This window comes from Amphibalanus amphitrite, unplaced genomic scaffold, assembly GCF_019059575.1.
Source record: "Amphibalanus amphitrite isolate SeventyFive unplaced genomic scaffold, NRLGWU_Aamphi_draft 000695F_arrow, whole genome shotgun sequence".
Lineage (NCBI taxonomy): Eukaryota > Metazoa > Arthropoda > Thecostraca > Balanomorpha > Balanidae > Amphibalanus > Amphibalanus amphitrite.
The window spans coordinates 249068-261242 of record NW_024882189.1 but is presented as its reverse complement, the minus strand read 5'-3'; the positions used below and the strand labels follow the sequence as shown (position 1 = coordinate 261242).

Below are 12175 nucleotides of genomic sequence, written 5' to 3'. Positions count from 1 at the left end.
AACTGGAATAGCAGTTTTGTAGCTGAGCTGAGACTAGCACAAATTAGAAGCTTTTATGATCACCCAACGATCACCTTAGACGAAGATATTCCATTTCTCGTTCCGAAAAGAGTGCCTTGCAGAGGAATGCCTACCATGCTGAGGAATGCAGCCACGTCATCGTCAGCCAATCAGCATGCTGCTTACAGCCAATGGGTTTATGCTACGCAATATGATTGGTCAACGCGTAATAATGCTTCCGCGTCAAACAATATTTTATATAGAGTATAGTTCTTCCTATATTAAAATATAGAAAATAATCTATTCTATAAAGAAGGTTTTATTTTCTTTGCTGATCATTTTGAGCATAAAACATCATAAATCCATTGCAAAAAACTCATTTCGGGAAAGTGAACTATTCCCTTGAAGCTATTCCCCTGAGGACCGTTCAGAGGTGCATCTGTGATGTCATAGGTCAGTGACCTGACCTGACCGGAAAATGCGGTTGGTACTTGGTGTCGCAAGATTCGGCTCGAATCAAAAGTGAGCTATGATAAGTTTCAGCTTCCTTTCATTGGCGTGTTCCGAGCTATCGCGAAAAAAAAAACACCTATTGACGGTTCCCCTCCCCTCGGCCGGCGAGGGTTAACCCTCGCCCGCACATGCCATTTTCCCATCCTAGAACGCACATGGGGGGTGGACCCCCGCGCCATTTCGTTCCTGTTGGAGATAGAGCTTAGCGGTAAAAACCAAAAAGATTCTTTGGGAAGAGACGGATCCAATGATACCCAGTTTTTCCTTCTCAGGTCAGTCATTGACCTTCCAGGTCAGGTCAAACTAAAAAATGTTGCTGTTTTTGGTCACCGTTGGATATCAAGTGCGCTGCCTAGCATATACCGATGACGATGCTGTTTTCTGGTGCCAAGCCAGCTAGAACCTCTTTGTCACACTACCCGACCAGATTTTTGCTGCTGAGGTCATTTCAGGTCAATTTAGGTCAAGGTCAATTATATGTGTTTGTATGTCTGTGTGTGTCTGTGTGTATACTGATGTGTGCACCGATTGTTTTTGTGTCCATATTACATGAAATCATGATCTGAGATGCTTTTACCAAAAATGCAGTCAAAAAACTTCACAAAAAGTAAATTCAGCTTGCCTAAAACGCAATTATCTTAGATGACCTAGGTTGACCTTGACCCTGACCTTGACACCTGTACATCGTCGAACAAAATGTTCCATGATAGGTGGGAGGTAAGACTGGCAAAAAAGGCCGAAATCAAGGTGTCAAAAGCTCACAAGGCCCATGGAAAACGCAAGATGTTGAGAATTGGCCATTTGGGTCATGACATGACCTGAAAAACAAGGTCATATCTCCGAAACCAAAAATCACAGAAGCTTGAAATTTTCAGTGGACATCAAGAAAGGATAGAGAAGCAGCTATACGAAAAATCAGCTTTCTAGCTCTAAAAATGTTGAGTGCAGAGCAGAAAGACTGCCTGGGGGGAGGGGTGGCAACCCCCCCCCCCCCCCATGTGCGGGCGAGGTTTAACCCGCGCCCCGCTGGGGGGGGGGGGCAGAATCTGCCCCTCCCGTTTTTCGCCAATAACTTCTAAACGCGTTACGCCAGCAACGTCAAACTTTCAGTATCTTATCATACATCAATTTGATACGTTCCCTGAAAATGTTAGCGAAATCCGTCGGAAAATGTATCAGAAAATATGACGTTTTAGTGACGTCATGTTCGTCATTTTCGCCTCAAAAACGGCAAAATTTCAAACGCCGCTAACATCTTCATTTTTTAGAAGAATCAAGACGTACCTAACAAAAAAGGTTATACGTGATACTACATTGTCTATCAAATGGCAATCTCGGTTTTTGGAAAATTTTGGATTTTGGCCCAAATCTTTAAAAAAAAACTGATTTTTTGGTAAAATAATTATAAAATCCAAAATTTTGATTGTATCGAAAAAAACTAAATATTTGTCAGAGAAGTGGTCTATATGCACCTACATTCCAATTTTTAGAAGAATCGGTTCAAAAATATGGGAATTATTCAAAATTTTATGACGTCACGAAACACAATTTTTTTTTTAAAATGATTTTTTTTTTTTGAAGCTCTAGACCTCGTACGGAAGCAAAAATAGCACCATTCGATTCGCCGTGAACAACTGCATCAGATAGACACCTTTTTAGGCCTTAACAACCAACTTCAAAATTTGACCTCACTTGACCTGACCTTGACCTGACCTCGACCTAAAATTCATCCAGAGGTGGTCCATATCACTTATTGAGTGTGCCTATTGAATTCTATGAATAAAATGACCCATAAAACATGTGTTGCACATGCCCTTTTCTATATTTTGTTTTTGGTAACCTGACCTGACCTTACCTGACCTTGAACTTTGAATGATATTGTGTGCAACGAATATTGTCTTGGTAGCCTAAGAACACGTTTTGGGCAATCAATCTCAGTCCGTTCTTCGGCAACTACGGTGCAAGGCCGATACTGTAGAAACATGCATTTTGTTCCCTTGACCTGACCTTGACCTGACCTCTGACCTACTTCAGCAAAAAAAATTGGGCTCTTTAGATCCGCCTTGTTGAGAGCTTTCGATTGCCATTTTCCCCGTCTTTCTACGACCATCGGTTCGGACGTTAGACAGGGGGCAGAATCTGCCCCCCCCCCTTCTCCCCAGCAGGGCGCGTATGGCTGAATAGCCCAGCATGGTGCGGGTTAATATTCGGCACAGATCGCCATAGCGCATGAATCGGATAAAGCAGGACAATTGATGTTTATTCATTTATTCTTTCGTCAGTACCGCTTTCGGTGGACCATTGCCCGATTTGAGCTCTGCTTTGGTCTACAGCCTTCAAGGATCAAAATGCATGCAGTTGTTCAGCTGTGTCGTCCACTGATAGCAGGTACGTCTGTAGCATGAATGCAGCTGATAATGAGCTAGTGTTACATTTGCATTTCATTTCACACCTATATGTTATAGTGATATATACATTATTGTCAATAACCTATATTCATTCAAACAATCAATATTGCTTCAAGTGCTGTATTTATTTCCTTATCAGATGACAGAGGCGATCTATTTCATGACGTCCGTCTCCCTTTTGAACTAAACAGCAGGCAATCAGTTGTACGAGGAAGACTGAGCCAGAGCAGCGCGCCGGTCGAACTCCATCTGAAAGGCCCTCTTGGCCTCAGCCACCTCGTAGGTGTCCTGGACGGGCTGTGGGGCCTTGCCGAGGGTGTAGGCGGGACGGGGCTGCTGCTGGTAGTACTGAGGCTGCTGCTGGTAGTACTGGGGCTGCGCAGTGTACTGGTGGGTGTCGGGGGCCAGTTCAGCCTCCCTGGCCAGTTTCTGGTACTCCTGCTGGAAGGCCCTCTTGGCCTCAGCCACCTCGTAGGTGTCCTGGACGGGCTGTGGGGCCTGGCCGAGGGTGTAGGCGGGACGGGGCTGCTGCTGGTAGTACTGGGGCTGCGCAGTGTACTGGTGGGTGTCGGGGGCCAGTTCAGCCTCCCTGGCCAGCTTCTGGTACTCCTGCTGGAAGGCCCTCTTGGCCTCAGCCACCTCGTAGGTGTCCTGGACGGGCTGTGGGGCCTGGCCGAGGGTGTAGGCGGGACGGGGCTGCTGCTGGTAGTACTGGGGCTGCTGCTGGTAGTACTGGGGCTGCGCAGTGTATTGGTGGGTGTCGGGGGCCAGTTCAGCCTCCCTGGCCAGCTTCTGGTACTCCTGCTGGAAGGCCCTCTTGGCCTCAGCCACCTCGTAGGTGTCCTGGACGGGCTGTGGTGCCGCACTGACGGCCGCCCCGGCCTGGTAGGACGACACGGCGGGCGGCGGATGGTCGGCGGCGGCTCCCAGAACAGCCACCGTCAGCAGGAGCTGCCGAGCGACGGGTGGCGTCAGCGATACGAGTGGCGTGGAGGTAGTAAGACATCGGGAGACATGGTAAAATGACATGAATGAACGAATGGACAATTGATCGTTATGTTCTTTTTTACAGAAACTGCATAAGACAGGAGGATAAAATAATAAGCACATAAGGCTGCTTGGTGGTTACATTGTAGACAACTTACCACAGTCCGCATCATGGTGGAGTGTAGGAGTGCAGAGTGAAGCAGTGCCGCCGTGGATTGAACAAGTGGTGTCCATCTGATGGCTCGGTGCACATTTATACCCGGGCCGCGGCAGCACTAGTGGCCCGCCCGCTATCATTCCCAACTCCGCCATTGTCCCAGCAGCACCGTTGCTCTGCTTTGAATCGCCTACTTAGCCGGCTCATTGGTGATTGAGAAATAATTACGTGAGCGCTGCTCCCGCGGTCAGACATTATCGACATTTTCGATGAACAAAGCTAATTGTTCTGAGGTATCTATGGCACGTCAATTATAGACGGTTTTTGTTTTTAGATAATGACATTGCACCTGTCACCCACTGTGAAGCTGCTGGTCTTGTAGGTCGATCGTCTGCTGCTCGACGCATTAGATCTCGATTTTTTATCCTGAACTTTTACCTCGCTGCAGAGGCATCACGAAAGCTCTACATAATGTAGAATGAATTATGTGCGAATGAATATCGATTGGCGTGGGGCGGGAATCGTAATCGAGCGATCTGGGCCATTTCTGATATAGAGCTGTTCTCTATCTGAGCTTCTCTGTCGTCTTTTTCTTGTTGATTTTCTTACATTTTTCTCTCTTCCCATGTCCAGTCCAGTGTCTTATATGCTTTTTTAAAGTTGTTCAATGTAAGTACATCATTTGTCAATTACTTTGACCTGACCTTTATGTGACCTTGACACATAGGTACCATGACGTATGGGACCGACATCAATTTCAATGTTTTTTATTACAACCATAAAAGACTGGAAACGCTAGGATAATGTACGGTGACATACGCCGAATCGCGTGCCGGCCGTCTCGAGAAACAGGTCACAGCTGTAGGAGGTCATTTGACTCAGGATCATGAAATTTTCCTCGCGATCGGCCGCTTTTTGCCAGAGTTATTCGCGAAAAAACACGGAGGTCCGTCCGAACAAGCTCCGCCGCCGGGCCGTCTGTACTGCCCACTCCCCCCCCCCCCCACCGTGTGACTGTTTGTCTCCCCTCCCTCCACAGCCGGTCAGCCGTCCGTTCTGTTTCACGCTCCGGTCCGCACGGTCCCGGATTTTCCGTCGAGTTTACAGCCTCTCGGCGCGCTGCTTTTCGACGGATAGGGGTTCGGTCTTTATATGTACAGGAATATATCGGAATGTTGGATATAGAATAGTAAACCTTTTAAACGAATTTGCAGGTGTCTGCTACCAAGTGTCTTGGTATCATTTCTTTTGACGACGAATGTAGTATCGAATGAAGTATCGACAAACAACTGGAAGGTCTGCACATTGTTTCAACCTCACGGGTAGCCGGTTACAGCAGGGTCACCTCAATCGGTAAACAATGACAAACGCTTCGGAGGGAAAAGGCTGGAATTCACCTTTTGAGCCTGAAAACACTTTGAAAGTTTTCTGACTTAAAGGTTTTCCAACTTGTTTTCTATCCAAGACTGTGTTTGTTGTTTTTTCGGTTGAGGTAACCGATGCCTCCATTTCATTCACTCCCCATAAGCGTTGTTCCACAACGTAGTCCCACTGCAAGTCGGTAGTGTTGTCTGTTAGTGCTTACATATATGTAGGTAGGTGGACTTACGCATCTGCATCTTAAGGCTCATCTGTGTTGTTGTTGTTTTTTTTTACTTTTTGGAGCTGTTAGTTCTCGGATCTTATCACCGTTTGTTGTACCTACAAATAATTTCTACCATTCTATTATAAATGCATGGGCACTGTATGACATTATTTCACGAATGTCTCAACAACCGGTACATCCAGAGCAGCCCATTTTATATTGAAAACGGTTTGCAGAGCTCTGCAGGAAAAGACACATACCAATCGGGCGTGTCCTCTGCCCGGGTATAAAGGTGCACCGAGTCATCAGATGGACACCACTTGTTCAATCCACGGCGGCACTGCTTCAGTCTGCACTCCTACACTACATCATGATGCGGACTGTGGTAAGTTGTCTACAATGTAACCACCAAACAGCCTTACATCCTCATTATTTTATTATGCTGTCTTTTGCAGTTTCTGTAAAAAAGGAACATCACCATCAATTGTCCATTCGTTCATTCATGTCATTTTGACATGTCTCCCGATGTCTAACTACCTCCGCGCCACCGGTATCGCTGACGCCACCCGTCGCTCGGCAGCTCCTGCTGACGGCGGCTGTTCTGGGAGCCGCCGCCGACCATCCGCCGCCCGCCGTGTCGTCCTACCAGGCCGGGGCGGCCGTCAGTGCGGCACCACAGCCCGTCCAGGACACCTACGAGGTGGCTGAGGCCAAGAGGGCCTTCCAGCAGGAGTACCAGAAGCTGGCCAGGGAGGCTGAACTGGCCCCCGACACCCACCAGTACACTGCGCAGCCCCAGTTCTACCAGCAGCAGCCCCAGTACTACCAGCAGCAGCCCCGTCCCGCCTACACCCTCGGCCAGGCCCCACAGCCGGTCCAGGACACCTACGAGGTGGCTGAGGCCAAGAGGGCCTTCCATCAGGAGTACCAGAAGCTGGCCAGGGAGGCTGAACTGGCCCCCGACACCCACCAGTACACTGCGCAGCCCCAGTACCACCAGCAGCAGCCCCAGTACTACCAGCAGCAGCCCCGTCCCGCCTACACCCTCGGCCAGGCCCCACAGCCCGTCCAGGACACCTACGAGGTGGCTGAGGCCAAGAGGGCCTTCCAGCAGGAGTACCAGAAGCTGGCCAGGGAGGCTGAACTGGCCCCCGACACCCACCAGTACATTGCGCAGCCCCAGTACTACCAGCAGCAGCCCCAGTACTACCAGCAGCAGCCCCGTCCCGCCTACACCCTCGGCCAGGCCCCACAGCCCGTCCAGGACACCTACGAGGTGGCTGAGGCCAAGAGGGCCTTCCAGCAGGAGTACCAGAAGCTGGCCAGGGAGGCTGAACTGGCCCCCGACACCCACCAGTACACTGCGCAGCCCCAGTACTACCAGCAGCAGCCCCGTCCCGCCTACACCCTCGGCCAGGCCCCACAGCCCGTCCAGGACACCTACGAGGTGGCTCAGGCCAAGAGGGTCTTCCAGATGGAGTTTGACCGGCGCGCTGCTCTGGCTCAGTCTTCCTCGTACAACTGAATGTTTGTCGTTTAGTAGAAGGGAACTGATGCTCATTAAGTGATCTGCCTCTGTTGCCTGCTCGGGAAACAAATACATGTCTAAGCACTGGATTGCCCCTTTTCAACTCTTTTACAGCTTACGTAGCCTTTTATCTCGGCAACCGATAGACTGGTTCATAATCGGTAGACAAGAGACATAGACACTAGAGATTGACATTATGTCATACATTCACCTACATTTTATCATTCCTAACAAAAACATACAAGCGCAATGATATAAATTAGAATGTTGTAAAGATAAAAGGTTCTTGAGATGCAACATACATAGCATGAACAAGAGAATGAGATTAAAAAAAGGCGTAAAAACAACAAAAGCACCGTCTCGTCGCTCTACGCCCGGCGCTCATGATATTTAGCCTGACCATCCCCAGACCACGGACTACGAACCTCACAACCCGTTGTTTCCAGCTGAATTCGCTTATATACCTACATATGTGATTGGAATCATCTGCTTTGATTTTTAACAGTTTGCCGCTTTTCGTCCTTTCCGGTATGCGACAGCAGATAACCGTCCACATGATTCGATCATGATTAATATAAATATTTTCTTACGTAGGTATACTTTTTACTTTTTGGTCGTCGTAGCGGCACTGGCCTCGGTTCAGAGGTCGCATATAACAATTTGTTCCACCAACAATAACTCCCAAAGTACTGGGCTGATTGCACTGAAACTTGACGTATAGGTGGACCAAAGAGCGTTTGTCGCTGAGGCGCCCTAAAACCTATACCCCATGCGTATACGTGGGCACTGGGCAGTGGGCATCCACTCTGGCGATGCATGTTTATGTGTGGGGGGTGGAGGGGGGGGGGCTACTGCACGTGCTCGCTTTCAGGTCAGGGATTGCTTCCAACTAAGAACGGCTGGACCGATTACGCTCAAATTGAGTTAGCCGCTGGAGACCGACTAGAGGGCTGGCCAGTAACTATATGTATGATAGGTCAGTGGGGGTGTCTCACCTTGCCACGTGTGCCAGTGCAGGGTGTCGCTTCCATACCTCAAGAGTGGGTTGCAGTTAGATTCGCTGCATCACTGGAGACCATCTAGAATGGTGGCCCGCACAGCACAGGTCATGTTAGGGTCTCGCGTCGAGTCCCAGTGGAACAACGGACTGCAGTGATGGAATCCGGTTCCGTTTATCCGGTTTTGCAGTTAAGCCCGTACCTAACCCCTCAGCGCACATACACAGGGAAATTCCGTAGCACACCAGCCCACGAATCTCTAGTAGCATGATTTACCGTAAACTTGGCGGCACGCTCCCTATGTGCGGCCTGAAAATATAAAAGAACCGCGCGGCGCGCGACCCGTGCATTACTCGGATGTCTACGGCATTGCGGTACAGTCTAACTCCCGGGCGCTCACCCGTGCTGCCATCTATCGGGAGTTTCAGTAACTACTGAACGGTCATGAACGCGTCGGGGACTGGAGTAGTCTCAGGCCTTTGTAGCCTGTTTGGACTGCTGCCGGCGGGGAAAACAGGAATATTCAATGGGAACGTGCCAGTCTTGTTGATTCGGAACGTTCTATCCTTATGAATTGGAACGCGCAGACTCATAAAGCATGATTGTCGCCAGGCCCGTTCGACCGTGAGTGGAGAAGATGTCAATAGGACTCTGTAGTCCCTCCCATCCCGCATGGCGACTGCTGAGAAGACGAATTGCGGAAAAGCTCTCAAAGGCTAGTTGCTATCTCTGCTGATTGAAGTCCTGCGCTTCGTAGGGCTATCGGCGGACCCTACCACCCGTAGTTCGCCCCCCTAAGAACTCGAAAAGTTACCGGCCAATTTTCAAAATTCAAACGGCGTTCGATAGATCCGCCGGGAAACTACCTTGTGACCCAATTTCATTCACCTCGGTTTTACCGATGACGTCACAGGCCAGGTTAAAGGTCGCATTTTCGCCGTTTGCAGTCATTTCAAGAAATGTGTGGTAAAATCGAGCAAAAGGCACGCTATAGAAAATCATCGATGGAGAGTTGTCCGTCAAACACAAATATTTTGCTATTTGAGGTCACTGATACCAGGTCAGGTCACAGAGGTCACGTCACTGAGGGTCAAAATATGAAAGTGTCTTGTGATGCATGTTTCATAGTCCATTTTACATGACAAATGCGATTATGTGGGTCAGGCAGCCTTTGGAGCCAGTTTAGGTTATGTTCTGGTGAGAGTTAGGTCACGGTCAGGTCAAATTAGTTCAAAGTTCAAAAATGGTATTTTCTTGTATTTGAACGTTGTGCTGAGCATTGTTAATAAGATTATTAGAATGATGAAGAATAACCTGTTGCTCATTTCTATCAGAAATAGAAAAAATAAACCAATAGAATTGCGATATTTTCTGATAGAAATGAGCAACAGGTTTTTCTTCATCATTCTAATAAATGGTATTTTGCATAAAATGGGTATCGAATCGATGCAGCTCGTCACGGGGGGTCTAATGGTGGTCTTTGTTTTGCGCTACGTGGTCTGGAATTGCTAAAAAATGAGTTTGAATATTTGACGTCATTAATTTTGAACAGTATTTCGCTATAACGTGGCCAAAAAAGAGGCATCGATCTCAAATTTCGTATGTGGATATAAGATGGTAGGCACTATCATATTTGTTCATTGTTTTCGAAATTCAAAAATTTGGGATTTTTAGGCTATTGTAAAAAAAAAAAACTTTTTTGATTTTTAGGGGTCTAAGTCCAACAATTTCAAAAATTGGAGATAGCGGTTTATAGCCCTGTAAATTCTACACGTTTTATATCTTGATTTTTTTATGTATCTTCAAACCTGTAGTCCTGCTCCTGACAGCTCTTCCCGCAAAACCTTTTTTCGGTGGAAAATGTCAGAGCATGCCGTCATTCTAACGTCATTTGTGGTCAACCTATCATAGCCTCTGGAAGTTGTTTGGTCGCAATGTGTAAAATTGGTGCCTGGAGGGTTCCTGAAGTTGAAGTGGCGATATCTGCAGTCGTTCACGAGATACCAACGGAAAAGGACAGGGGGTGTACCTATTATCGCACCTATTTCATACTATGCACAATTAGCGCAGTTCCAGCTCCGTAGGTAGTTAACCAGCTCAAACATTTCGTTCGTTAGCACTTAGCAGCAATCAGCTAAGAGCTAGAATTCCATTGCTTAGTTTGTACAAAATTAATCGCACTACAGTGAACTCGTTGTTGATTACTAAATTGATGTTCCTTCATTGGTAGATATGTCGTCATCTGTTGAGTGCACACTGCACAGGGTGGCGCGACCTTCAACTGACTTGACTGAATCAACGTTTATTTCACACAATTTTCCACTTCAAATGCATGACCATTGAACAATGCCCATTGCCTATCAATTGACAAATGTCTCAACAACCGGTACCTACATTTAGAGCAGCCCGTTTTATATTGAAAACGGTTTGCAGAGCTCTGCAGGAAAAGACACATACCAATCGGGCGTGTCCTCTGCCCGGGTATAAAGGTGCACCGAGTCATCAGATGGACACCACTTGTTCAATCCACGGCGGCACTGCTTCAGTCTGCACTCCTACACTACATCATGATGCGGACTGTGGTAAGTTGTCTTCAAAGTAGCCACTAAACGACCTTATATACCCATTATTTTCATCCCGTATCGTAGCTTCAAAATGAAACTTCTGTTCAATGACTGAGAGCATCCATGTTTATTGCTCATTCATTCATTCCTGTCATTTTGACATGTTTCCCGATGTCTGACTACCTCCGCGCCACCGGTATCGCTGACGCCACCCGTCGCTCGGCAGCTCCTGCTGACGGCGGCTGTTCTGGGAGCCGCCGCCGACCATCCGCCGCCCGCCGTGTCGTCCTACCAGGCCGGGGCGGCCGTCAGTGCGGCACCACAGCCCGTCCAGGACACCTACGAGGTGGCTGAGGCCAAGAGGGCCTTCCAGCAGGAGTACCAGAAGCTGGCCAGGGAGGCTGAACTGGCCCCCGACACCCACCAGTACACTGCGCAGCCCCAGTACTACCAGCAGCAGCCCCAGTACTACCAGCAGCAGCCCCGTCCCGCCTACACCCTCGGCCAGGCCCCACAGCCCGTCCAGGACACCTACGAGGTGGCTGAGGCCAAGAGGGCCTTCCAGCAGGAGTACCAGAAGCTGGCCAGGGAGGCTGAACTGGCCCCCGACACCCACCAGTACACTGCGCAGCCCCAGTACTACCAGCAGCAGCCCCGTCCCGCCTACACCCCCGGCCAGGCCCCACAGCCCGTCCAGGACACCTACGAGGTGGCTGAGGCCAAGAGGGTTTTCCAGCAGGAGTACCAGAAGCTGGCCAGGGAGGCTGAACTGGCCCCCGACACCCACCAGTACACTAAGCAGCCCCAGTACTACCAGCAGCAGCCCCAGTACTACCAGCAGCAGCCCCGTCCCGCCTACACCCTCGGCCAGGCCCCACAGCCCGTCCAGGACACCTACGAGGTGGCTGAGGCCAAGAGGGCCTTCCAGCAGGAGTACCAGAAGCTGGCCAGGGAGGCTGAACTGGCCCCCGACACCCACCAGTACACTGCGCAGCCCCAGTACTACCAGCAGCAGCCCCGTCCCGCCTACACCCCCGGCCAGGCCCCACAGCCCGTCCAGGACACCTACGAGGTGGCTGAGGCCAAGAGGGTTTTCCAGCAGGAGTACCAGAAGCTGGCCAGGGAGGCTGAACTGGCCCCCGACACCCACCAGTACACTGAGCAGCCCCAGTACTACCAGCAGCAGCCCCAGTACTACCAGCAGAAGCCCCGTCCCGCCTACACCCTCGGCCAGGCCCCACAGCCCGTCCAGGACACCTACGAGGTGGCTCAGGCCAAGAGGGCCTTTCAGATGGAGTTTGACCGGCGCGCTGCTCTGGCTCAGTCTCCCTCGTACAACTGAAGGATGGCTGCTGAAAGATGACTGTTTGTTGCAGTGTTCCCGTGGATGAAATAAAGCGTATTTCGTTGTTTTATGTCATGTGTAGTTATTTGG

General features: G+C 49.5%; 2 protein-coding genes across 3 annotated transcripts in view; one reads left to right on the top strand and one right to left on the bottom strand.

The window, feature by feature from the left end:
• The window catches only part of LOC122364740 (alpha-protein kinase 1-like), a 30593-nt gene extending 18438 nt beyond the window's left edge, over positions 1-12155 (top strand). The window contains exons 2-5 of one of the 2 annotated variants that reach the window (XM_043335427.1): positions 5887-6035; positions 6231-6818; positions 7011-7097; positions 11087-12155. In XM_043335427.1, the coding sequence (XP_043191362.1) occupies positions 6021-6035; positions 6231-6818; positions 7011-7097; positions 11087-12082 (1686 nt within the window). In that variant the 5' untranslated portion in view covers positions 5887-6020 and the 3' untranslated portion in view covers positions 12083-12155. The remainder of the gene's footprint in view (positions 1-5886; positions 6036-6230; positions 6819-7010; positions 7098-11086) is intronic. The other variant, XM_043335428.1, reaches the window with a different exon arrangement.
• Positions 3120-4081, bottom strand: LOC122364736 (probable basic-leucine zipper transcription factor Q). Its single transcript, XM_043335422.1, has 2 exons — positions 4067-4081; positions 3120-3872 (listed from the first exon to the last, which is right to left on the bottom strand). Exons 1-2 carry the CDS (start codon positions 4079-4081, stop codon positions 3120-3122), a joined length of 768 nt encoding a protein of 255 aa, XP_043191357.1.
• Positions 12156-12175: the final 20 nt, after the last annotated feature.